This window comes from Chlorella variabilis, assembly GCF_000147415.1.
Source record: "Chlorella variabilis unplaced genomic scaffold CHLNCscaffold_21, whole genome shotgun sequence".
Classification (NCBI taxonomy): Eukaryota; Viridiplantae; Chlorophyta; class Trebouxiophyceae; order Chlorellales; family Chlorellaceae; genus Chlorella; species Chlorella variabilis.
This window is the reverse complement of record NW_005435067.1, coordinates 588,195-613,213: the sequence shown is the minus strand read 5'-3', so window position 1 is coordinate 613,213 and position 25,019 is coordinate 588,195. Positions and strand designations below refer to the sequence as shown.

The 25,019-nt window shown below is 69.2% G+C and overlaps 5 protein-coding genes across 5 annotated transcripts in view; 4 read left to right on the top strand and 1 right to left on the bottom strand.

Annotated features, from left to right (window-relative positions):
• Positions 1-181: 181 nt before the first annotated feature.
• Positions 182-1,137, top strand: CHLNCDRAFT_138664 (hypothetical protein; the record flags this gene model as incomplete). Its single annotated transcript, XM_005844724.1, has 3 exons — positions 182-345; positions 579-759; positions 985-1,137. 3 exons carry the CDS (start codon positions 182-184, stop codon positions 1,135-1,137), a joined length of 498 nt encoding a protein of 165 aa, XP_005844786.1.
• A 1,502-nt stretch (positions 1,138-2,639) lies between these two features.
• CHLNCDRAFT_138663 (hypothetical protein) lies at positions 2,640-6,656 on the top strand (the record flags this gene model as incomplete). The annotated part of the gene is made up of 11 exons (XM_005844723.1): positions 2,640-2,754; positions 3,100-3,150; positions 3,373-3,524; positions 3,803-3,895; positions 4,149-4,481; positions 4,661-4,811; positions 5,049-5,182; positions 5,384-5,464; positions 5,643-5,996; positions 6,231-6,317; positions 6,507-6,656. The coding sequence occupies 11 exons, from the start codon at positions 2,640-2,642 to the stop codon at positions 6,654-6,656; spliced, it is 1,701 nt and encodes a 566-aa protein (XP_005844785.1).
• Positions 6,657-9,365: 2,709 nt separating this feature from the next.
• CHLNCDRAFT_138661 (hypothetical protein) lies at positions 9,366-16,133 on the top strand (the record flags this gene model as incomplete). The annotated part of the gene is made up of 17 exons (XM_005844722.1): positions 9,366-9,372; positions 9,506-9,975; positions 10,245-10,322; positions 10,731-11,024; positions 11,208-12,131; positions 12,269-12,340; positions 12,550-12,606; positions 12,836-12,946; positions 13,079-13,138; positions 13,288-13,462; positions 13,624-13,735; positions 13,873-13,915; positions 14,065-14,158; positions 14,339-14,624; positions 14,766-14,865; positions 14,998-15,103; positions 15,280-16,133. The coding sequence occupies 17 exons, from the start codon at positions 9,366-9,368 to the stop codon at positions 16,131-16,133; spliced, it is 3,843 nt and encodes a 1,280-aa protein (XP_005844784.1).
• Positions 16,134-18,506: 2,373 nt separating this feature from the next.
• On the bottom strand, positions 18,507-20,251 carry CHLNCDRAFT_138659 (hypothetical protein; the record flags this gene model as incomplete). The annotated part of the gene is made up of 4 exons (XM_005844647.1): positions 18,507-18,806; positions 19,037-19,409; positions 19,622-20,075; positions 20,182-20,251. The coding sequence occupies 4 exons, from the start codon at positions 20,249-20,251 to the stop codon at positions 18,507-18,509; spliced, it is 1,197 nt and encodes a 398-aa protein (XP_005844709.1).
• A 2,786-nt stretch (positions 20,252-23,037) lies between these two features.
• The window catches only part of CHLNCDRAFT_138656 (hypothetical protein), a gene marked incomplete at both ends in the record, with an annotated part of 3,902 nt that continues 1,920 nt past the window's right edge, over positions 23,038-25,019 (top strand). Inside the window, 7 exons of the mRNA XM_005844721.1 lie at positions 23,038-23,070; positions 23,221-23,301; positions 23,449-23,581; positions 23,833-23,936; positions 24,175-24,309; positions 24,527-24,711; positions 24,978-25,007. Of these exons, the coding sequence (XP_005844783.1) occupies positions 23,038-23,070; positions 23,221-23,301; positions 23,449-23,581; positions 23,833-23,936; positions 24,175-24,309; positions 24,527-24,711; positions 24,978-25,007 (701 nt within the window). The remainder of the gene's footprint in view (positions 23,071-23,220; positions 23,302-23,448; positions 23,582-23,832; positions 23,937-24,174; positions 24,310-24,526; positions 24,712-24,977; positions 25,008-25,019) is intronic.

Genomic DNA, 25,019 nt, shown 5'->3' with positions numbered 1-25,019 from the left:
CTGCTGCGGCCCAGCGCCTTTCAAATAGACAGGAGGTGCGCTCGCAACGCTTGGCTAGGGGCTGCGACACTGCCGGTGCTTGCTCCTCCCTGCCCGCCGGTGCCGCCACGTGCTGCCGCCTGCTGCTGCCCAGTCTTCTCTCCTCACACGCTCCTCCTTGCACCCCGCCTGCAGGCACCACATGGAGCTCCAGTGGCAGAGGCAGCAGGCGCAGGAGCAGCTGCTGGCGGCGGTGCCTGCCAGCCTGGCGGGGGGCAGCGTGATTGAGGTGGCGGGGCTGGCGCACCTCGAGGCGCTGCTGGAGGCGGCAGCAGGCCAGCTGGTGGTGCTCACAGTCTACTCCAGGTCAGCACCGCTGCATGCCCATGCCCCACCATCCCGCAACCCCCCTTGTCCGGCCAGCAGCGATCGTTGCTTAGCTAGTTGTTTATTCGTTTGGCCAGCTGACAAGCCGGGAGGGTCTCGCCATCGCGGCAGGCGGGCCCATCGAGGCCTGCCTGCCTGCCCGCCTGCCGGTCGTCCTCCTCCTCCCCACCCTGCGCCCGCCCCGGCCGCCGCCGCCGCCCCACCCGCTGCAGGAGCTGCGGCATCTGCAAGGATGTGCTGCGGGAGCTGGAGGCGGTGTGCCGCGAGTCGCGGCAGCAGCGCGCGCGCATCGTCTTCCTGCGCCACGACATGCAGGACGCGTGGGACTGGCCCTCCGACGTCGCGCGCTACTACAAGCTGCGCTCCGCGCCGCGCTTCCTCTTTTTCGTGGACGTGAGCGCGCCGCTGGCTGCTCCGCGTGGGGGCGCTGAGGGAGAGTGGGCTGCAGCGAAGTGCAGGAAGGGAGGCAGAGGTGGAGGCTGAGGTTGCAGGGGTGGCGGGCGCAGATGGCTTGGCTTGGCTTGTCTGGCGGGGATCACCACAGTCCCGGGGCACCGTGGCATGCCGGCCGCGTGGTGCTCACCCGCCTGCGCCGTGCCCCCACCATCTGTTCCGCAGGGAGCGCTGCTGCGCACGGCGGGCATCGCCGACAGCCGCACCGCGGCTGGCAGCCGCAGCCAGGTGCAGCGCATGCTGCACAGCGAGCACCGCAAGCTGCGGGAGACGCTGTGGGAGCTGCTGGCGCAGCATGCGCCCAGCGCCCGCCGTTAGCCTGGGGCCCCGTGCCGGGCAGCTCCTGCGGCGGGTGGCCTGGCTGGCACCGCGCGCGGGTCCCATGCATGGTTGCCCCGTGGCAACCCATCCAACCCTGGTGCCTGCCGTCTGCTGCGCGATCCCCGTAACTGTGCCCATGGTGTGCACCATGGGCGTCCAACTGCCTGGCCTGCAGTTCACGTTGTGCTGAATACTCTGTGCCTGATGCCCCCCTTCGGTTGTACTAATGCCTCCCTCTAGCTGCATCTGTTGTACACGTCTCTGTTGTTTCCTAGGCCCCCCCATGTACCCATGTACCTCGCTGCCAGCCCCCCCCCGGGCCGGCTGATGCCCTCCTGACAACCCATGCATCTGATGCTTGTTTTCCCACCGACCCCTCGATTCTCAGCGACTTGTTTCCGACCACGGAGTGGCACCCTGCTGCTCAACCGGCGCGCCAAATGCTCGGCAGACTGCACTGCTGTCACGTGTAAACACACATGGCCAGCGGAGACCATGATGGGAATGCATGTGCAGAGGTATATGTGTAGGCACATTATGTCATGGTATGGAGAGGTTACCCCTCGCCCCAGGCGCTGGAAAAACCCTAGTCAAGTGAGGCGCTGCCCTCGGCATCCCGCAGCCCGCCCAGCCAAGGAGCCCTGCTGCTCGGCATGTCGCCTGCTCACACCAACGGGACACTTTGACAGGTGCTGATCAGCAGGCAGCCCTGCAGGCCTGCAGATATCACCTTGCCCGCCCGGCCGCCCTCGCCAAAGCGGCGGTGCTGCCGTGACCCCCAGCCCCGCCCATCTGTTCCCATATGTGGTTTTAGGGTCTCTGCAAGGAACCAGGGGTCGATGGGGCAGGGGAGCCCGATTTTGGCAACCGGAGCGGGTCATCTGCCAGCTGGTTGCTGCTGTGTGCTGGGCGGCTTTGGCGCTGGCACAGGTTTCTCCTCTCGGGCCCAGCTCTATCTCAGCACCCACTTGCTGCTCCCGGCAGCCTCAACCCCCAGACCCTCTTGCCGCAGAGATGCCGCAGTAAACCGATAGCCCTCAGCACCCGCCAGCCCCTCCTGCAACCGTTGTTCAGCGGTCGGGTGGTGGCCCCGAGCCGTGGGGTGGATAGGGACGCAGCGCCGGCACACAGTCGGCCGCCCCGCAACCAACGAGGCGCCCTGACGCTAGGCTGCAACCAGGTGCGCCCCGGGCTTGCATTCGCTGCAGCCTGGGAGGCGACATCGCGACAGATCGAGCGGCCAGCACCACCACAGTCTCAGTCACGCCCTGGGCAACCCTCGGCGCCGCACATCTGCTGCTTCACGGGCTGGGCAGGGCCGCGGCAACCCTGGCACGAGCGCTCCAGAGGGGCCGGCACTGCCCCTGGGCTTGGGGCTGGAGCGCCGCCGGGCTGACCGAGGCCGCCCGCCCCGCCCCGCCCTTGCAGGCGAGGCCAACCGCGCGGCGAGCGCAGCCTGAGCCAGGGGCTTCCGCCCAGCCTAGCCCTGGCCCCGCGCCATGGACCAGCGGGAATTCTTTGCAGAGGCCACTGAGGCCCAGCGCTACAAGCTGTCTGAGGTCATCGGCAAGGGCAGCTACGGCGTGGTCGCCTCCGCGGTCGACCAGTTCACAGGTGCGTGGCTGGCTGATAGGCCTGACGAGTGCTTTGTGCGCCACATGCTCGTGCCGCCATGGTACCACGGCATCCACAGCGCGGGTTGCGGCAGCCCTCGGCGAATGCGTGGCAGGGTGCTGCGCTGTGCATGAAAGCTGGCCTCGGCGTGGGCAAGCTTGGGCACGCTTGCCTTGTTTGCCGCCTGTCCATGTCATCGCGCTGCCCATCAGCCGTGGCGTGCCAGCAGCAGCAGCTTGGCGTCGCGCAGCTTGTTGCTGCTCACCTGCTCGCCGCCGCGGCTGCCGCACTTCAAGGAACGAGCGTCCACACAATCCTCCCTGCCCTGCCCTGCCCCGCCTGCAGGCGAGAAGGTAGCGATCAAGAAGATCACAAATGTGTTTGACCACGTGTCAGGTGCGCTGCTCTGCCACGCATGCCTCGCCGCTGCTGCCGCATTGCTGTGCCCGGCCGTCGTGCGGCCTGCACGCCCTGCTTGCTGGCTGCGTCGCCCGCACCAGCTGCACGTGCGGCCCCCCTGGCACATTCCGTGGCCTCCCTCATCCTCGCCTCGCCCTCCCTCACCACCACCACCATGCCCACACCCACCACCCCTCCACGCCGCCGCCGCCGCCGCAGACGCGACCCGCATCCTGCGGGAGATCAAGCTGCTGCGCCTGCTGCGCCACCCGGACATTGTGGAGATCAAGCACATCATGCTGCCGCCCTCGGCCCGCGAGTTCAAGGACATCTACGTCGTGTTTGAGCTCATGGAGACTGACTTGCACCAGGTGCGGGGCGGTGGGTGGGGTGCGCGGGCGTGTGCGGGCTGGTGGGGACTGCTACGGCCGTGTACACCACGTGCAGCTCTTGGCGGCTGGGCTGTGGACGCCGCGGCACGCTGCTGCGGGTGGCTGCAGCTACGGCAACTCGTGCCGGCCCCCCTGCGTGGTCCGCTGCCCCATGCCATTCCGGCGCGGCCGCCGCGCTCTTGCACCCCGCTGAGCCAGGTCGCGCCTCTGCGTTCCTCCTGGCTGCGCCTGCCTGCCTGCCTGCCTGTCTACTGCAGGTGATCAAGGCCAACGACGATCTCACCCCCGAGCACCACCAGTTCTTCCTGTACCAGATGCTGCGCGGCCTGAAGTACATCCACTCGGCAAAGGTGCGTGCCGGGCTGGGCCGGGCCGTGGTGGACGCCGGGCCGTGGCGGACGCGTGGCGCCGCCTCAGCCAGCGGGCAGCAGGCGGCCCTCTCCAGGGTGCAGCTCCTCCTCCGCTGCCACCTCCCAGGCCCCCCTCTCTCTCGCCAGCCCGCCGCAGCTGCCCACTCCTCCTTCCAAAGGCCGCTGCCGCGCCTCGGCCTGCTGCCCCGCCTCAGCCTGCTGCTGCCCCACCTGCACCGCACTCCACTCGCAGGTGTTCCACCGCGACCTCAAGCCCAAGAACATCCTGGCCAACTCCGACTGCAAGCTGAAGATCTGCGACTTCGGTCTGGCCCGCCCCGCCTTCAACGACATGCCCCAGACCGTGTTCTGGACGGACTACGTGGCAACGCGCTGGTACCGCGCCCCCGAGCTCTGCGGCTCCTTCTTCGCCAAGTACTCCCCCGCCATTGACATCTGGTCCATTGGCTGCATCTTTGCCGAGATCCTGCTGGGCAAGCCGCTGTTCCCGGGGCGCAACGTGGTGCACCAGCTGGAGCTGATCACAGACCTGCTGGGCACGCCCAGCCCGGAGGTCATCGCAAAGGTGGGCGGGGCTGCTGTCGTGCGCCGGCGGGGGCCGCGCCGCGCCCAGCCTGCCCGCAGGCCGCGCGCCCGCCCGTGCGGCCCGTCCTCTGCGCCTCGCCGCCCCTGCGCGCGTCGCCGCTCGCATGCAACCCGCAGTCTGCCCAACAGTCTGCCTGCGCTGCCCCGTGCCGCGCGCAGGTGCGCAACGAGAAGGCCCGCCGCTTCCTGATGAACATGCGGAAGAAGCCGGGCATCCCGTTTGAGCAGTACTTCCCCAAGGCGGACAAGGGCGCGCTGCGCCTGCTGTGGCGCCTCCTGGCCTTTGACCCCGCCGAGCGCCCCACCGCGGGTGAGCGTACCGCCTTGCCGGCTGCAGATGGAGGGAGGAAAGGAGGGAGCGCAGCAGCAGGGGCCGACTAAGGGCAGGGGCAGGCAGGGCGGGGCAAGTCCACACGCCGGTCGGCTGCCATCCAAAGCGGCTGCCGGCCCGGACGCTGCCCCGCCTGCTGTGTGGCCCTGCCTGCCTGCCTGTCTGCCGACTGGCGTGCCCCGCTGCCCTGCCTGCTGCCTGCCCGCCTGCCTGCAGAGGAGGCGCTGGCGGACCCCTACTTTGCCGGGCTGAGCCAGCCCAGCCGCGAGCCCAGCGCCCAGCCCATCAGCAAGCTGGCGTTTGAGTTTGAGCGGCGCAAGCTGGTGGTGGAGGAGGTGCGGCTGGTGCTGGTGGAGGGAGGGCGCGGGCGCTGCTGCCTGGCGGCGCCGAGCGGCATGGCTGGCTTCGCTGCTGGCCAGGCGGTGCGGCTGTGCTGCTCTCGGGGACGGCCGTGCTGCTTGCCGGCGCAAGCAGGGTGGTTGGCCCGGTGTGCCGACTGCTGGCGCTGCCCGCCTGCCTGCCTGCCCGCCTGCCTGCCTGCGGTACCGCAGGTACGGGATCTGATCTACCGTGAGATCCTGGAGTACCACCCCCAGATGCTGGCCGACTACCTGGCGGGCGGCCACCGGCAGGTGCGAGGCGTGTGGGGTGTGGCGGTGGGCCGCAGCACCTGCTGCTGCGGCTGCCTGCCCGCCCGCCTGCCTGCTTGCCCGTGCCGCTGCGCTTCCCTGCCAGAGGCATAGCCATATACCACCACCCTGCCCGCCAACCCCGCCCCGCCACACGCGCTCCCCCGCCGCCCGCCTGCAGCCCAACTTTGTCTACCCGTCTGCGGTGGACAACTTCAAGCGCCAGTTTGCGCACCTGGAGGCGGGCGGGCGCGGGCAGGCCAACCCCAACCTGGGCCAGGCCACCAGCCTGCCGCGCGAGCGGGTGAGCGAGTTCCGCTCGGAAGCTGCCAAGTACCTGGCGGCGCAGCGCGGCACGCAGCACATGAGCGGCGTGGTGGGTGCCACCGCGTACGGCAGCCAGCCGGGCGGCGCCGGCGGCGCGGGGCTCGGCGTGCCGTATGCCGCGCAGCCGCCGCCGCCGGGCGGCTACGGCGCCCAGCCCGCCGCCTACCCCTACGGGAGTTCTGTAGACATGGAGGGGGCGGTGGAGATGGTGAGGGGGCGCCGCGCGCCGCCGCCTGCCGCCGCCGCCGCTGCCGTCGCTGCGTGCTGCTCCACCTCGCCGCGCCTGCATGCCCAGGCACCTGCAGCGGGGCCTTGGCTGAACCCCCGCATGGCCTGCCTGCCGCTCCCCCCACCCACCACGCCTGCATGCCCAGCTGCTCGCCCTTTCTGGCCCCCGCTGACCCTTGCCGACCTCTGCTGCCCGCCCCGCGCGCCGCCGCAGCTGGGGAGCTCTGTGGAGAAGATGAGCATGATTGACGCGCACAGCGGCTTCCCCACAGACGCCTCGGGCTACATGCACCACCACCAGGTGGGCAGGGCGGGGCGCCAGCCTCGCCGTGGCTGGTGCTGGTGCTGCTGCTTGTGTTTCGTTTTTGGCAGTCGGGCGCGTTGCCCCGTGCACATCTGCATTGTTCAGTTGGCAGCCAGCCAGCCGCCTGGGAGCAGCCCTCTCTTGCGCGGCGCCCGAGCCCCAACCCGCGCTGCCGTGCTGCTGCAGGCCAAACCGCCGCCGCCCACGGCATACCCCGGGGCGGCGCCGGGTGCGGGGCCCTACCCCGTGAACAAGCACCTGACGGGCGCCTACCAGCAGCAGCAGCAGCAGCAGCAGCAGCAGCAGAACCTGATCAGGTCCAATAGTGCTGTCTGAGGCTGGCCAGCCATGGGGGGCGGCGCGCCACGCCTGCGCCCACGCCCCCCGCCGCCCATTCTGCGGGCTGGAGGCCGGCGCGTGCTGCCGCCCCTCGCACCCAATCCCCCACCTGTCTCTCTTGCCTCCCTCGCTGCGCTGCAACAGGCGACCCGCTTACCTAACACCCTTCTCTTTCCCTGCTCTCACGTGTTCTGTTCCTCGCCCCCACCGAGTTTCCCTCCTCTCAACCGCTGCTTTCCCCCTCCCCGTATTTGATGATTTTTTTCCACCCCCACGGCTCCTGCGGCACCACAGCAACAATTCTTCCTTCCACAAAAGCAGCACTTCAGTTTCTCTGCCGCCGCACGGATGTTCGTTCCTGCCTGCCACCGCAGCGGCTTCTCTGCTGCCGCATCGAACCCTTGCGGCTGCGCCGCTTGGAGTTCCGGCTGCGGCGGGGGCGGCATGCTATTGCGTGGCCCCTTCCCTGCCCGGCGCTCCCCTCCAGCTCTGCTCTATCTGGCCAGCACCCACTGTAACACGGACTTTGCATCTAACGTGGGCAAGGGGAGACGGAAGAGCCCAGCCTCTGGTGACCCGCCTGCCGCCTGCGCCAGCGCAGACGGTGGCTGCGCTGTCGAGGGGCACGCCTGGTCTATGTGGACTGTGTTCATCAGAGGGTGCAGGAAGAGGGTAGACTGCAGGTAGCAGTGACTTTGAACGCGGGCGAGCTTCCCAGCAGGGAACGTTCCCGCGGCCCGTGGTGACGTCCATGCTACTGCTCCATTCTGCTGCACTGCGTATCCTCTACTGTTCAGAGCATCACAGAAGACTGTGCGGCGAGTGGTGGCGCCATGCTGCAATCGCGGGCCATGCTGCCGCCACCGCCGACTGCTGCCATCAGACACGGCAGGCTCCTGGTCTCGCACAATCGATCTCATGCACCAGTTCATTGAGCACACACGCAAACCAAGAGCGAGCCGATGGCGGCTCCTGCGTGGGCGGCAGGTCACCGACGCCCTGCACTCACGCTGAACTTTTGGCTGCGCGCCGCAACACGACTGCCAGCCCCACCCATGCAGCTCTATGGGAAGCGCCGTGCAGCGCATTGTCCACTCGTAATTTACAATCGCCATGCTGAAGGTTCAACGGAACGCTCAGTGCATTAACAGCAACGGCCGCCGGCAGGGAGCGGGCGGGGTGACAGGCCGCCGCCTCGCCGCCTCCTCGTTGATGCTGGGGAGCGCAAATGGCGGCTGGCGTTTCATGCTCGGCTTGACTGCTGCCGCCGCCTCTGTCTCCTCCACGTGGCATGCAGCTAGCTTCACACCCGCCCCCTGCTGCGGGGAGGCATCCGCCGGCTCCTGCTGCTGCTGCTGCAACGCCAGCTTCTTGCAGCGCGCCTTGCAGGCCGCCACCTGCCACCTCGCCGCTTGCAGCTGGTGCTTGAGCGCCGCCACCTGGGCATCTGCTGCCGCCTGCTCCTGTGCCAGCTGCTGGGACTTGCCGAACACGAAGGTCAGCAGGCGTTTGCTGTCCAGCTGGCTGGCCTCGGCGCTGCTCCGCTGCCACTCCAGTGCAGAAGCCAGCTTCAGAAGTATGATGTGCGCTGCTGCTTTCTGCTGGAGCAGGCTGTGCTGTGCCTGCACATGGTGAGGAGAGAAATGGACGGTGTCAGAGGCAGTGGGAGATGTGGTGTTGGGCAAGGGGGAGGCACGGGCAGGGCGACAGGAACTCTCCCGGGAGCCGGCCCTACCTGCTCGAGCGCAGTCGGCGGTGGCGGCCGGGCAGGCGTGGACGAGGGCCACGCGCGGGACGCGCGGGCTGTGTTCATTGTGACGACTAGTCGCAGGTATGATTGCTGGGAAGAGTTGAGGGGGCTGGCTTGTCTGGGTTGGGGAGCGTGGGCAGGGCAAACGTTGTTTGTGCGGGAAGGGTCTGTCGCTGGAACCACGGACGCCTTAGAACTTTGATTAGCAGTGCAGTGGTCACATTCATGTGGCCCAAGTAGTATTTGGCACGTGGCAGTGGCCAGGTTGAAGGTCGAGGAACGCTCCTGCCGCCCATGGGTGACTTCCATCCGTCTGTGCTGCCCCTCTGCGTGTCCATCTGCCCTTCACATGCCTCACGGACGAATATGCGGCGAGCGGTGACGCTGCACTCGCAGCCCGCCTCCCCCCCCCCCCCCTCCCCCCGCTGCCCGCCGCAGGCCCGCCGCCGCCGCTCGCCCCTTGAGGCTGCCTGCTCAACAACACAAGTTTTCATCCCGAAGGCTCCTGTCTTTTCACTCGGTGACTCTCATGGCTTCATGGAGCACATGGCAGCTTGCGACAGCATGTCAGGCTGTGGCCCGCGCAGCACTAGGCCGCAGGCTCTGCCCTGCTGCGTCGCCGCCCCACGTGACTGCTGCACCTGCTGTTGGACCAGCACTTCCCCGAGGCTCCGTGTGACGAAGAAATGTGGAGAGAGAAGGGGTTGCAGGGGATGGAATGTCCAGCCTCAGTTGGGCAGCCGCTGGCAGGAGCGCCCCGGCAGCATACTCCTCCAGCCTGTGTCAATCTGGTGTTCAACAGCAAGTTGCAACAGCAAGTTGCTGTGTGGATATTGGCCTTGAGCCTGGCTACTTTGAACAACAAGGAGCGTTGTCTGACTGTTGTGGCTCGAAGAAAGCTCACGCTTTCACTGAGAGCACCCCTGCCCCGCCTTCCTGTGCACGAGGTCAGCAGGATGCAGGGTGAGCAGCGGTGGCCAGGGGAGGCAGCCACCCTTTTGGGGCAGCCCTGCGCGGGACTCCTGTGCTGCCCCCACCTCTCTGCAGCAGCTCCAGCAACCTAGGAACCTCTGCCCCCCGCGCCCTGCGACTGCAGGCGCCTCCTGGCTGCAGCAGGCGGCCGCCCCGGCCGCGCCGAGCGCCGACGGCGACCGACCCGCCTTTGGCGCCGCCGCCGCCGCCGCTGGTGCCGCTCTCGCGCTGGCTCAGGGCTCGCCGCGCCTCATGATGGCTCCCTCCCAGGCCCTGCTGCACATCCCCTGGGCGCTGGATCAGTTCCAATGGGATTCTGCAGCACTGACCGCCACCCAGGCGGCGGCGCCGCCCTCTGCCGCTCTCGCCGCTCAAGGTGCGGCAGCCTGGGCCCAGGCGCAGCCATTCTCGCAGTTTGACGGCGCTGCGGCCGCAGCCTCCGACGCCAGCGGCAGCAGCAGCCTGCTGCCGGGGTGGCCGGACGCAGCGGCGCCGGCGCCGGATGCGGCGGCGATGGCATTCGGCGGCAGCAGGGGCGGCGCCGCGTGCCAGGTGTGCCACGCCGACGTGAGCGCCCTGAAGGAGTACTACCAGGTGGGCTGGTCCTGATGGTCCCGATGGTACTGATGGTCCTGGGCACTGTGGGGAGCCGCACAGCAAACAGGCCGCGAGGTGGCCCAGCCGCCCCCTGCACTAGCCAGCGGGGATCTGCTGCCGGCCCGCCACCACCGTATCGGCAGCCCAGGCCCCCACCAGGCTGCCGCGCGAACCCGCCCTGGCGCAGCCTGCACCCCGCCAGCCTGTGAACTGCGCGGATCAAATGACGAGAGGCTGCCCCGCCCGGCTGTACTGCTGCCATGCAGCGGTACAAGATCTGCCCCAACCACTGCGTCATGCCCTGCATCGTGAGGGGTGGCGAGCACCTCCGCTTCTGCCAGCAGGTATGGGGTGTTTATGTGGCGGCGGTGAGACACTGGGGATCGCTCACAGCGGGAACCGCGGCTGCCTGGCGGTGCCGCCGCCAGCACTGCCGCGCACCTGCCAGCAACCCCCTTCCTCCGCTTGCAACCTCCTGCATGTTTTACCCCCTTGCTCTGTCCCGCAGTGCGGCAAGTTCCAGCCTCTGGCGGATTTCGAGGGCAGCAAGCGCACCTGCAGGCGCAAGGCATGCCGCCGCCGCCGCTAGCGCGCAGCCCAGCCGCGCTGCATGCAACTGCATAGCCGAGGCATGCCACAGCTGGGGCACAGGCCTCCCGCTCCGCTGCCAAGCTCCTTGCCCACCCTCCTCTGTCCCATGCCTTCCTCATCCTGCACCGCCTCCCCCTGGCTGGCTGGCTGGCTGGCTGCAGCTGGAGCGCCACAACGAGCGGCGCCGCAACCTGACCAGCCAGAAGAAGAAGAAGGGGCAGGAAGGGGCTGGCGCCGCTGTGGGCGGCGCAGCCACCCTCGGGGCCCCGCTCGCCTCCACGGCCGGCCCTGGGGCCGAGAACCGCCGGCGGCGGCAGAAGAGAGCGGCGTCTGCCGAGGCGGAGGAGGCGCCAGGCGCCGCGGCGCAGCCGGCGGTGCTGCCCAGGGTGCTTGCGCCAGCCGGGGCCGCGCCAGCCGGTATCGCCTCAGGGCGGGGCCAGGCTGCGATGGACCTGGTGAGCCGCCTCGCCCGCCTGGCTGCTGGCTGCCACCTGTGCACGCCTGCGGAAGTTGTGCGCCGGCAGCCAGTGCCTGCACAACGGAATGGTTGCTGCAGCGGTGGCCTGCATCTGGCATGCTGACTCGCACACATTACACCCACCCTCCCCTCACGTGGCTGTGCCACCCACGGCGTGCAGGACGATCTGCCCCTGCTGCTGGGCATGGCAGGCGTGCCGTCCCCGCCAGCCACGCGCCTGCTGCAGCTGCCGCCCTTGCCTGGCCTGCTGTCGCCAGAGCTGGGCATCGAGGGCCTGCTGGTGCCCTCCCCGCCGCGGCTGGCGCCCAGCCTCCCTCCAGGCTCTGCGGCGCAGGCAGCAGCGGCAGGCCCGGCGCATCCCACGGTGCAGCCCCGTGCAGGCAGCGAGCAGCAGGAGCAGCAGCGCCAGCAGCAGCTGCAGGCCGTCATCGCCGCGGCCAGAGTCTCTGGTGCCGCCCTCCCCGGCCGCACAGCGCAGGCCCCTCCAGCGCCGCACCAGGCTGGGACCCCGGCAGGCCAGGCGCCGGCGCCGGGCGGGCACGACTTTGATGCTCTGATCACCGACCTGTTTGGACCTTGTGCCGGCGGCCAGGAGGGCGGCCACGCCTGGCTGGCGGAGCTGCTGCTGCCTGCTGTGGTGGCGAGGGCATCCGCGCAGCAGCAGCAGCAGCAGCAGGTGAAGCAGGAGCAGGCGCTGCCTGGGGCCTTCCCTGCGGGACTGCCAAGCGCCCCACAGCAGCAGCTGCAGCATCGCCAGGAGTGGAGCTACCAGCCGCCGCCACCCAGCTCGTTTGTGCCGTCCCCCGGCCTGCCAGCCTCAAGCTATGGCGCAGCAGGCGCAGCAGCACCTGCCCACGCCCCTCTGCCTGCTCCCTTCCTGCAAGGCGACACCCCCACCCCGCAGCCCCTGCTGCCAGCTGGCCAGCTGCGCCAGCTGGCTGGCGGTCACGCTCCGCCGCCCGAATCCCTGCAGCAAGCCCTGCAGATGATCCAGTGGCAGCAGCAGCAGGAGCAGGCTGCGCGGGAGCAGGAGCAGGCGCAGCAGCAGGCGCAGGAGCAGGAGCTGCTGCCGCTGGAGGAGCAGGTGGGTGGGTGGCGGCCTTGAGCCTCGGCTGCTGCCGCCATACCATGCTCCTGCTGTGGCCTGTGGGACCAGGCTCGGCGCACGCCTGCCAGAGCTGGAATGGTGCAAAGGTACCGAACCTTTGCTGCCGGCCGCAGGCCCGCTCCATACGCCTCTCCATGAAGCTGTTCTCCTCCACGCCCGACCAGCTGCCGCCAGAGCTTCGGCAGGTGAGGTGGCTGCTGGCCTGCTCCCTCGGGGCCAAACTGACACAGGGCTGGGCCGGCAGGAGGAGGGTCTGCTTGCCGGGTGCTCTGCTGGCGTGCCCTCGCACCTTCTTGATCTGTTGGAAAAGGATAGCTCCTGGCAGCCGCTGCTACCCCACAAATGCTGCCGACACTGCTTGCCTGCCTTGCCTGCGCACCCCTGCACCCCGCAGGAACTGGCGGCGCTGCTTTGCTCACCCAACCTGGAAGGCTACCTGCGCCCCGGCTGCGTGCATCTGACGCTTGAGGCGCTGCTGCAGGCGAGGGAGAGCCGCTACTGCCGCTGCTGCTGCTGCTGTCGCATCAGCTGGTGCCTGCACTGCTGCTTGGATGCCGGCCGGCTGTGTCAGGCGAGCCGGCCGGCCGGCCAGCTGTGTCAGGCGAGGAGTCTCGAGTCTTGGCGGGGCGGGTAGAGCAGGCAGAAAGTGCTGCCGCTCTCCTGTCCGGCCCTGGTTGCAGGACCCCCAGCAGCTGGCGCTGCTTCAGCAGCAGGGGCTGGCCGCCGCCTTGGAGCAGCTGCTGCAGGGGCAGTCGGGCCTGGGCAGCCTGCTGCAGAGGGTGCCAGCACTGGTGAGCATGAGCATATCATGTCTTGGGACGGATGCCGCCTGTCCGAGGAGATGATATGTGCAGGGGTTGGCTGCGTGTGGCAGTGCAGGCCTGCTGACGCCTGCCGAACTGCCTCGAATTCCTGGGCTGCAGGTGCAGCTGGAGGGTGAGGTGGCGCTGGTATCTGCGGGCAGGGTGGTGCGCATCCTGCAGGTGGGCACAGTAGCGGCATTGCGCTGCTGCTGCTCGTGCCCCCTGCTGCCAGGAGAGCTCCGGGCCCCTGAGCAGACGCTTGCCATTCCGCCAGCAATTCTACCTCCCTTCTCTCTGACACACTTGGTATCCCCATCGCTCCGCCGCAGCTCTCCTCCTGTGCTGGCATCGTGCCCACCATCAACAGCATCAGCCCCATCGCGCTGCACACCGGCCCTGCTGCTACTGCCAGCAGCAGCGGCGCTTCCAACGCCAGGGACAGCATCCTGGTGCGTGGCCAGAACCTGGCTGGCCAGCAGCAGCGCCTGCTAGTGCGGTCTGGAGGTGAGGGGCAGCGGAATCACCCAAATCACTGACGCCGATTTGCATAGGGAGAGCCCCGCTTTTGTGCGTTGATAGACCCCCGCTTGGATCCCTCTCCTGCCGATTGCTGATCCCTCCTGCACCCCGCTCACTGCCCGGCTCTCTGCCTGCCTCCCCCGCAGGCAGCTACCCCCTGGTCGAGATCCTGGCCAGCAGCGGTACCGCTGGCGGTACCACCAGGGCCAGCGTCGCAGCCGCGTTTGAGCGCCCAGCGGAGGAGTGGCTGGAGATCAGGTGGGCTCCGGCTGCAACAGACGGGAAATGCAAGGGTGTTTGCAGTGCAGGGCCCAGGGGGCAGCATCTTTTGAGCTGGCGGGCAGCTCTCCCAGGCTCACTGCTTGCATCCATCCCCCCAACCTTCTGCCCTGCAGGCTGCCGCAGGCGCAGCAGGGCCTATTCACTGTGGAGGTTCAGGTAGGTGGCTCTCAACTGCACGCATGTGCCGTTGAGAGGCTGTTGGGAGGAGTGGAAACCGCTCCTCCCATGTGGATGGCCCAACCCGGTCACCGAGGCTTGCGTCTGAGGCCCGCGCTCCCACCGCCCCTGCCCCTCACCCCGCACAGCGAGGCGCCCTGCTGGGCAGCAGCCGCGTGCTGCTGGCGCTGGACAACGCGGCGGCGGTGGCGGAGCTGCGCCAGCTGGAGGGCTGTACCGCAGGTATGCGAGCTACACCGCAGGACCCGCTGGGCCCCTGCTGTTGGGGAGAGAGAGGGGCACGCGGTCTGCCGCCAGGCGTGTATCCTGGTGTGCTGGGTGGGCTTCTGCCTGACCCGGGGGGCAGTCTACCCATATGCCTATGGCTTCATACCTCAGCTTGCTGCCCAATCCCTACTGCAGGGTTTGCCAGCGTGGATACCTTCCTGCGCAGCATCGCTCTGGTACTGCATCACCGCCAGGTGCAGGCGCAGCAGCAGGGCGGTACCACCACAGACGGCTCTGGCACAGATGGCTTCGACCCTGCTTCAGGCACAGCCACAGACAGCGACCACCCAGCAGAGTCGGCCGCCGCGGCGCTGGCTGCCGCCGCCAGCAGCGCGGCCAGGGCGGGCGTCGTGGCGGCCTCCCGCCGCGGCTGGCCGGCGCTGGCGGCGCTGCTGCTGCCCAGCGTCGCGGCGGACGGCAGGTGGGGCTCTATGTAGATTGCAGCGCAGCCCCTTTGCAGCCTCTTTGCAGCGCTGAGTTGCGTGGGTTGCTTCTTGGCCCCCAATGCCAGTGTCTGCTTTTGACACATAATTTTGGCTGCTCCCGCCTGGCCCACCTGCAGCTCTACTGAGCACGCTGTGCATGCCATGGACGCGCTGTGCCCTGCTGGCGCCACCCTGCTGCTCCTGGCCGCCGCCTCAGGCTCTGCCGCCGTTCTGGAGGTGGGGCACATGCCAGATCGGCGGCAGCAGGCTGGTTCGCTTGCTCGCTTGCCACAGCACTGCCCGCTAAAGCAGCCCTGGCTGGTTCTTGGCCCCGGGCTGTAGGTGCTAGCTGCCTGGGCCCGACACCAGGCCTGCTTCTCGTGGGATGTGGCGGCACCTGCGGGGCCAGCCGCCCTGACGCCGCTGCACATCGGGGCGGCGGCTCGCAGCGGGCCGGTGGTCAAAGCGTTGTTTGGTGAGACTCCACCTGTGTCGGCCCCTGCAAGCCGCCTGGAGCCAGTCGCACAGCTTGCCTCTCTGGTTCCTTGCGACAATTCTACCCCCTTTCTCGCCTTAAGCAAATCTCCCCAAATCTTCCAAGCCGGCCTCCCTTACATGCAAGTTGCCTGCCCCCCCCCGCCGGCGATGCAGAGATGGACCCAGCTGGCGCCAGCCAGGCGTGGCACACCGCCCTCTCCTCCGACGGCCTCACCCCCGCGACCTTTGCCGCCTGGTCCAAGCAGCGGCAGCAGGAGCAGCAGCAGCCGGCCGTCCCAGGCGCAGCCCCGAGTGCAGGCAGCGCCGCCCTGTCGCTGAGCTCCCGTGCTGGGAGCAGCTGCAGTAAAGCTGGCAGCAGGCTGGAGGGCAGCATGGTGCTGGGCCCCGTCGACGAAGAAGCCCCGGCAGAGCCCTCTGCGCTGCCGGCTCACAAGAGGCAGGGCAGCCGCAGCAGCCTGCCCGGGTCACCCACCGGCGTGGCGGCGGCCTCTGCTACCAGCGACAGCAGCGATGGCAGCAGCCAGTTGCTTGGCCGCCTCAGCAGGCTCAGCGTGGCCAGCAGCGCCAGCCAGCCGGGCACTCCGCAGCGGCAGTGGAGCGCCGCCGCTAGCCTGCCGGGCACGCCGGGCAGCCGCCGCGGCGCCGCGCCCGCGCCCGCCACCCCCACCGCTGGTGTGGACAGCATGCCGCGCCCCAGCAACCCAGGGACCCCGGCTGGCAGCGTGCTGGGGCCCAGCGCCTCCGCTTCGGCCTCACCTGCCGCGGCAGCCAAGGCTGCAGCTGGAGCTGGATCCATCTCTACTAGCATCATCGTCAGCGCCCAGACGGCCAGCCCTACCGCCGCGCTGCCATCCCACGCCGCCCCCCCACCAGCCGCTCCGGGCAGCGGCAGCATTCCAGCACAGCGGCCAGGCGGCGGGGGCGCCTGCTGGGCTGCCGGGCACGGCCTGCGCAAGTTGGGCGCGCGGCTGCTGCGCTGGTGCCGGGACGCAGGCCCCCGGCTGTGAGCCCGTCCGCTCAAATAGCATTCGCGACACCTCAAGGCGCGAAGCCCAGGAACTTAACAGCAAATCAGCAAATCAACCATTACCAGGAACATGTGCATTACCCAGATCCATCCAGGCCCAACACCCTTGTATTTCTGTCTGTTTCTTGGGCGGCGGCCCACGCGGGCCGGCGCGCACCGCCATCCGCACACCCTCCTGCCCCGCCATGTGCCCTTGCCAACTGCCAGTGCAGCCCTGATATGCTCTGCCCAATGCTTGCACTTTCTTCAATTCGAATGCCTTGCGTGATGCCCTGTGTGAGTGAACAACCTTGAACTCAGAGAAGTGTTGAAGGTGGCCCCCATGAGTGTGCGAACATGGCCATGGCATGTGCACACAAGCCAAGCCCATTTTTCGGACCCTTGTTGTTGCAACACTGCACAACTTGGGGGCGCAGGGCAGCACAAGCATGTATGCTGAGGGCAACCTCGGACCTGCTCGCCCGCCCAAGGTCAGCCTCCACCTCCTTGCTGCAGCCTGTCCGCTCTCTCTCTCGTATCCTGGGGATCAGGCTGGGCTCGGGAGGGTCTGCCACGCCATCCACTTCAGCCAAGGCAGCCACAGGCCCCGCCGCCACGCGCGCCGCCGGCGCTGGGCGCGACCCACCCACCCAAGCCCGTGTTGGCCGGGTTGCAGGTCGTGCTGTGTGTGCTGCTGGCCTTTGGGGACCGGCCGGAGCTGGAAGAGGAGTTCCAGCGGGAGCATGCCGCCAGCCGCACCCGGCACGACGCCGTGCGCGCCTTCCTGCGCCTGGCCGCGTGGCTGGGCTTTGCGGCGCGCGCCGCGGCGCACGGCGCCGCTGCGGCGACCGTGGCGCCCATGGCGGCGGCGGCGGCGGCGTACAGCCTGGCGCTGCTGGTCCTGCTGTGGTCCCGCCCGGCAGCCTTTCTGAGGTGCGGATTGGGGTGGCCTGGCTGCATGCGCCAGCGTGCCTCGCCCGGCCCGCCGGGAGCTGAGCGGGCACAGCCCCCTGCCCCAGCCAGCCATGCTGGCTGGCTGATGCATCCGCCGCCGATTCCCTTCGCCCATGGATGTTTAGTCTGATTGCCACGCAACCTGGGCCTGCAGGTGGCGGCGCTACTGGGTCAGTGCGTGGAACCTGGGCCACGCTGCGATGGTGTGCGCTTTCTACCCACAGCTGTATGAGCTGGTGCCAGCTGGCGGCGGCGCGGCCATCGCAGCCGGCGAGCCGCAGTCCCTGCGGGCCTTGCTGGGCGCCTCGCTGTGGCTGGTCTGGCACAGCCAGGCGGCGGTGATGCTGCTGAACGGGGCGGCGGCGCCGCTGGCCCCCACGCTGCGCTACTATGTGCACGGCCAGCTGCTCATCCTGCTGCTGCTGCTGCGCCACAACCCGGAGCACTGCGCGCGCCACGGCCAGCTGCAGGCCGCGGTGGCGGCCGTGCACTCCAGCGTCGTCAGCCCCGCGCTGCGCCGCCTGCTGTCCTGGGCGCCGCCAGCCCTGGCTGCGCGCCTGAGGCCCGCCGCCGCGGCGGCGGCCGCGCTCCCTGCGGCCCAGCTGTGCACCGCGTACCTGCCCAGCCTGCAGCTGGGGGCGGGCTTACTGCTGCCCTCCCTGCTGGTGTACCGCCGCGAGGCAGCCCAGCGCCGCCGCTTCCTGGCGGCGCGAGGCATGCGCCCCGAGCCGGTCCTGCTGCGCCGGGAGATGGGCTGGGCGCTGCTGGCGGTGGCGCTGCATTTGGCGGCGGCGCGCAGCCTGGCCTAGCCGTGCACAGCCCGCGGCGCCGCCCCACCCGCGCCTCGCGATCGCCGCCGTCCATCTCCAAGCAGTCCCAGGCCTCATGAAGAAACAGCCTTTTTAGCTTTTCTGGAACAATCAGCCTTCTTAGTTACAGCGCAGCATGCCTTGCGCGCCACCACCATCTGGATGCGCGCAGCCACAGCACCGCTTGTCCAGCACCCCAGAAAGTCTTCCTGAAGTTTCGCTGCCGCCAGCTGAACATCGCTTCGCACTGGTCAATCTGCCAGCCAGCACGTGACCCTACATCGGCTGCCGTGATTGCTCCTTCCTCCCTCTCATTTGGCGCCGCCAGGTGGCGCCGCCGCGTGCAAGGACTGCCATCTTGCTCTTCTGAAATTAGATGCCTCGCCACCTGTTTACACTTGCTGCCAGCTGCTTCAATCTCCGGAATCACTCTTTCCCTGTTGCACTTGTTACACACAACACAGGATGGTTCATGCAAGGCGCCCGGCACCGCAAAGGCAGCAGCTCAGGGTGCCACATTTTGCAGCTGACCAGCCGTCAAGGCGCAGGCGTGCCCCCCTCCCTGTGGGGACCCTTCGCTGCCCCAGCCAGGGCGGCGCCGCCTGCCAGCCTCACAGCTCCAGCCCGCACTCCCGCAGGCAGCTGCTGATGCGCTGCGGCAGGGCCCCGCCCTCCACCACCTCGCAGCGTATGCTGCCGGCGGCGCCGCCCCTGCCGCCGCCGCCGCCGCTGCCACCAGCGTAGGTGAAGCGCAGGTGCTGGCCAGGGGCCCGCCCCGCCTCCTCCCGCATCCACCCCAGCACCGCCACACCGAACTGCAGAGCCTGGCCGGGGCTCCAGTGCGCGCCATGCGCGGCGGAGATGCCAGGCAGGTCTGCTGTCGCCACCAGGTCGATCCGGCGAACCATGCCCTGCACAGGCCAGGAGGCCGGGAAAGGGACAGGTGGATGGGTCAGGTGGGCTGGTTGGCAGGGAAGACAGGGAGGTCAGGCACGTCGCTCCGCACTGTGAGGAGCACAGGCTGGCAGGCAGGCGCCGCAGCTCCGGCGAGCGGAGCCGGAGGAGGGCCCGCAGCACACCACTGGAGCAGCTTGGAGGCGTGGGGCCTCCAGCAGCCGTGGCACAGCACCCCCCTCCACACACACGCGCGTGCCTGGTCGTCTCGGCCGCCCAGCGCCAGGCGGGGCACGCCCGCCAGGAAGCTTTGCAGCCACCACTTGGGGTGCTTGTGCCGGTGCAGGGTGCGTTGCTGCCCCGGATGCTGCGGCAGCTTATACGTCTTCAGCTCAATGTAGCTCGACAGCGGCGGCGGCTGCTGCTGCCGCTTCTGCTGCTGCCCTCCTGGCGCCTGCTGCCGCTCCTCCGCTGGCGGCAGCTGCCCGGCAGCTGCCGGGTCGAAGCAGTCGATCTCGGCGTCGATCAGGAGGCGGTGCTGGGCCAGCCGGCTGCGCACCAGGGCGCCGTACTCTGAGGAGGCGTCTGCCACCTCCTGACCCGTGCACAGCGCTTCAAACCTGCGGCAGCGGCAGCAGCAAGGACGGGCGGCTGGCGGCAGGCGGCGGCGGCAGCAGGTGGCGGCGGCAGCATGGTAGCCGGAGCACACGGGATGCGCCTGGGCTGCCGCCTTCCAGTGCCCAGGGTCCCAGGGCGCACAGGGGCCGGTGCCGCAGGCGCATGATGCCGCCAGCACCCCAACCGCAGCGGTGGCCCAGCCGCTTGCCTGTACCCCCAGCGAGTGAACTTCTCCATCTGAGCAGGGTCCCCAATCCACGCCTGCTCCACCTTCACAATGTCCAAAAACAGGGTGCCGCCGCCGCCGCCGCCGCTCTCGCTGCCTGACAGGCTGCTGCTGCCCCCGCTCTCTCTACCCGCCATGCTGCCGCCACCGCCGCCGCCTCTGCCGGTGCTGCTGCTTCCGCGGCCGCTGCCGGGGGCGGGGCCTGGCAGGCGCAGCAGGCAGGCGTCGACGGCCCAGGGCGAGGACGGGTCGAACGGCACCCCGAAGATTTTGTTGAGGTTGTTGCGGTACGACAGCACGTCGCAGCCAGCCTGCAGCGCGGCGGCCGCCGCGGCGGCCCTAACCACCGGCTCCACCCCGACATCCTCGCCCTCGTCCTTGCCCACGTAGCCGCCGCCCTCCAGGCTGGCGGGCAGCGCGGGGCGCACAAAGGGCAGCAGGCCTGCGGCGGACGGCAGGCATTGGGGCGAGCCTCAATGCTGCACCCGTGTCGACGACTCGCCGCCGGTCCACCACCGGGGCAGTGTCGAGGCAAGAGGGGAGCTCACCGCTGCAGTCAGGGGTGAAGGCGCCCGCCGCCACCTTGGTCCACCCGGCCACCTGCACTGGCTGCGACATCTGGGGAGGTGGGCAGCTGCTGGGCGCATTCCTGGCCAGCCAGGCCGCCACGTCGAACGCCGCTTTCATTCAGAGGCAAGTCGTCCGCAAAGGTGGAGCCTCGCTCTCCAACGCTGGTATTAGTTCCGGCGGACAGCCGGAGGCTGCAGGCGATTGAAGAGAATGCGATCGTCGAGCGCTCGCGTGATGGAGCAGTTGGCCAATTATGGAGCAGGCGGCGGCACAGCAGGGCACAGCACGCGACAGATGGCAGCCACCGCCCACACCCCCGTCGATCACTGCATCGCTCTCCCATCAACCTTGCGCCTTGGGGGATGTGGTCAGTGGTGTTTCAGGGTTGTTCACAGGGAGAACAGCAGGCCCGGCAGTGCCCGGCAACACAGGAGGTGCCAGGGTGGAAGACACCCAGCAGTGAGAAACAGCTCATATCAGTCTACAGTCTAGTTGTTGTTGTGAGGCGATGGCGGCAGTACAATCGGTGAAAAAGGCTGGTCAGCAAAACGGGAAGGAGAAAGCGCAGCAGGCGGCAGGACGTACCGCTGGGCAGGCGCGGCGAGGCGCCTCACATCATGCTGCAGCCCGAGGCGTGGCGGCGCCTGCCCGCGCGGCTGTTTGCCGGCACCAGGGCGAGCGCCTGGGCCTGCCCGCCGCCATGCCACTTGGCATCAAAAAGGTCGAAAGTCTGGAAGCGCTGGCACTCCACCACAGCCGGCGGCGCCGCCAGCGCCCGGCACCCGCCCTGCTGCTGCGCCTGCTGCAGCCCCGCCTGGGCGCAGTCAAAGCGCCCAAACAGCTGCACGGGCGCCGTGTGCTGCACACCAGCAGTCGCCGGTGAGGCCGCCGGGCTGGGGGTGGCAGCATCCGGGGCTGCGGCGGCCGCCGCTGCCAGGCTGGCGCCGCTGACCTGGCGGTGCTTGCGCTTGGGGGTGCGCCCGGGGGTGGGCGCGGGGCGGCTGCAGGGTCCTGCGGCATCCATGGCTGCTGCCTCTGCCACAGCCGCCGAGATGGCTGGGCGAAGGCAGTGGGCCAGCATGCCGGGGGTCAGGCGCCGCCGCTTGTCGCCCGCGCCGTCGCCGCCACCGTCCTGAACATAGGCTGTGGCAGAGGCAGCCGCAAAGGCAGCGCCGCCGCTGCCGCACTCGAAGCTGTGCACAGAGGTCCCCGGCCGCCAGGCGGCACCCTGCCTGCCGCTGCCGGCGCTGCTGCTGCTGCTGGCGTCTAACGGCGCGGCAGACCAGTCGCGATCCAAGCTGAGAGCCTCGCCCTCTGCAGGCCCTGCTGCTGCCGCTGCTGCCGCTGCTGCCGCACTCGCATATGGCACCGCCTGCGGCACCGTCGCCGCCGCCAGGCCTCCACCCGCCGCCTCCCCTGGCAGCAGCACCAGCCTGGCCTGCTCAGCCAGCAGCGCCGCCTCTTGGGTCAGCTGCCGGATCGTCTGCTGCAGGGCGGCCTTGTCCAGCTGCACAGCGCGGCGGCAGCACCGGCGACGGCAGGGACAGTGAGCGCGCGCTGCCAACTGGAGCCCCGCAAGGAACACCGCAGCAAGGCACACCTGGCGCAGGCAGGCAGCAGAAGCAGATGGAGGGCAGCAGGCACCACTGCCGCATGCCGCCCGCCGGCTTCCTCAAACTGGCAGCCCACAAACAGCAAAGCAACGTCACGCCCCGCACACCCTGCCCCGCGCCACAGTGTCTATGACACACACGACCTGCTCCTGCCCAGCCCCACTCCTCACCCGTGCCTCCTGCAGGCTGGCGCTGAGCTGCCTGTTGTCCTGCCGCAGCTCTGCCACCAGCTCAAGGCTCTCCTGGTTCTGCAGGGGAAGAGCAGGTTGCAGGGGCAGGGACACGCGGGCAGCGTTTGACAGCGGGGCGCCTGCGCAGCGCCGATAGGGCCGGCATTCGGAAGGCAGCGGCGGCAGCGGTGCAAGCAGACCTTGCAACGAACTGGCATGCCACGGCGGCGCGTTACTGACCTGGGAGTGAAGCGAGCGGCAGAGGGCCATGGTGCTGTGCAGCCTCTCCTTCAGGACCGAGTTGCGCTTCTGCAGTGCCGCCAGCGCGGGGCTGCCGCCGCTGGGGCCGCTGCCCGCCGCCTCCAGCCCGCACTCGTGCTTCAGGCGCCCCAGCGCGCGGCGCCCGCCACGCCCTGCCGCAAGCTGTTCAGCGCCTGCAGCGTGCTGCTGATGCGGCTCTCGGCGTCGCTGGTGCTGCGCTGCAGGCGGGCCTTGGCGGCCGCAAAGGCGGCGATGGGCGAGCCAAGCTGGCTGGCGCCGCCGGCGCTGGCGGTACCAGTGGAGGCGGAGGAATCCTCGGCGGCCAGACTTGCCGGCTCCTCTTCCTGCTGCGCGGCTGCCGCCGTGTCCTGACTCTTCAGCGGGGCGAGGGCCAAGCCCCGAAAGCTGTGCACCAGCCGGTCGGCGTCTCCCGGCTGGCCGGGAGCCGCCGCCGGGGGCTCGGGCGCGAGAAGCACGGGCTTGGCGCCGGGCTTGGCCACGCGGCGGGCCGGAGCCGACGCTGGGGCCAGGGTATTTGTCACATCGTTGAGCGGAGGAGCCATGGCTGCGCCAGACAGTTGGCGACGGACGGCAGCAGTCGCGCCGTCCCTCCAAGGGAACTGCAGCGAGTGGCCTGATGCAAAGGTGTGGCCTGATGCAAGCTGCGCATCGAGCAAAGCGGAAAATCAAGCTGCCGTGCTGAGAGTGCTGCCCTGTCCTTGCGGGCGCGAGCCTTTAGCCATATGCTTTAGTTTGGCATCCATACCTGTCTATCACGGTGCAACCAGATATGCAGCCCTCGAGCGCCCTCCAGCGGCATGGTGTGCGTCCAGCGGCAGCACGGCCTTTCGGGCCAGCCAAACCACGCACCATCGTGATCGCCAGCCGGAGACACGCACAACGGCCGGAGCGCCAGGCGCGCAGCGCAGCCAGGGCCCCACCACTCGGCGTGCCTACCACCCGCCGCCGCCAGGCGCGGTGCGCGGCCGCGGTGGAGGAGAGCGACGCGATTGATGTGGAGGGCAAGGTGTTGGACGACCGCGTGCCCGTCACGGTGCGCGGCCAGTCGCGGCCAACCAGGCGGGCCGCTCACTCCGCAGCTGGCGCCGCATGCACGTGCATGTGCGCCGCCGCTGGCGGAGGCCGCTTCTGGAACAGGCCTCCTGCCTTCACTCCCCTCGCTTGCGTGTCGCCTGCGCAGGTCATCACCGGCTTCCTGGGCAGCGGCAAGACCACGCTGCTGAACCAGATCCTGGGGCAGGACCACGGGTACCGCATCGCCGTGATCGAGAACGAGTACGGCCAGATCGACATCGACTCAGACCTGGTGGCAGGTGGGGAGCATGCCAGCAGCCGCGCCGGCGCACCTCTGCCTCGGCGGCAGGCGTGGGATGCCAGCAGCCGCGGCCACCTCCATGGACGCTATAAACAACTGCCAGAGGCACGCAGCCCCCGTCCTCTCCAAGCCCTCTGCCTGCCCGCCTCACGCTGCAAGCACACACGCGCACACACACAACACCCCGCGCCCCGCCGGCAGTTCAGCCCCTCCTGTGCCTGCCCCACCTGGCCTGACCGCTGCCCGCAGTGGAGGAGTCTCTGGATCCGGGCGCGGAGCAGATCATGATGCTGAACAACGGCTGCCTGTGCTGTACCGTGAGGGACGACCTCGTGTCCATGCTCAACACGCTGGTGGGCTGAGGCTGCTGGTTGAAGCTGCCTCATAGTAGCGGCGGCTGTGGCACCCACGTTCAGTTAGTCCTGGAGCTGGCTGGACGATGCCGCTGCTGCGGCTGTGGATGCTGTTGTATTTGGCAATTGTGGCCGGAGGCTGCTGCTGGGCTGTGATGGCTATGGCTGCTGCAGGGGGCACGCCTTGTTGCTGTGGGGGCTGTACCGTACCGTACCGTACCGCCCCCCCTGCCTGCAGTACGACCGCCGCTCCCAGTTTGACCGCATCGTGATTGAGACGACGGGCCTGGCGCAGCCCGCGCCCATCATCCAAACCTTCTTCCTGGAGCCCTCGGTGTCGGACCGCATGCGCCTGGACGGCGTCGTCACACTGGTGAGCGGCGGCGCGCGCGGCGCGTGTGCTTTACCCCTGGCGGCAGCTCCTGGCCGGCTGGCTGGCCTCCCGGCCCTGCTGCCACGCACACCACCCAGCTCCACTCACACTCCCGTCCCAGCCGCCGCACCACCGCCGCCTGATGCCGGTCTGGCCGCCGCCCCTGCCCGGCGTCACCGCCCTGCCGCCGCCGCCGCTGCTGCGCCACCATTGCCAGGTGGATGCCAAGCACGTGGAGCTGCACCTGGATGAGCAGAAGCCGGAGGGCGTTGTGAACGAGGCGCTGGAGCAGATTGCGTATGCCGACCGCGTAGTGCTGAACAAGACGGACCTGGTTGCGGAGGGGGACCTGGCGCGGCTGGAGGAGAGGATCAGGGGGATCAACAGCATGGCGGAGGTCAGGTGAGGCAGGGCGTGGCTGGGGGTGTGGTGGCTGGTGGGTTTGGGGGGGGGGGGTCTGTTGAGTGAGAGGAGAGGATCAGGGGCAGCGACAGCATGGCGGAGGTCGGCGGGGGGGCCTCTTTGGTCTGGTGTGGGAGTGTGTGGTGGGGTGTGGATTGGAGGTGCTGCGTGTGTTTGGTGGTGGCGAGGCCGGCGCCGGCATGCGCACTTGTGCCAACCTGCTCCGCCTGCCGCCGCCGCGTGTCGCTCCTGGCCCTCCCCCGCAGGCGTGCCCAGCGTGCCGATGTGCCTGTGGAGTATGTGCTGGG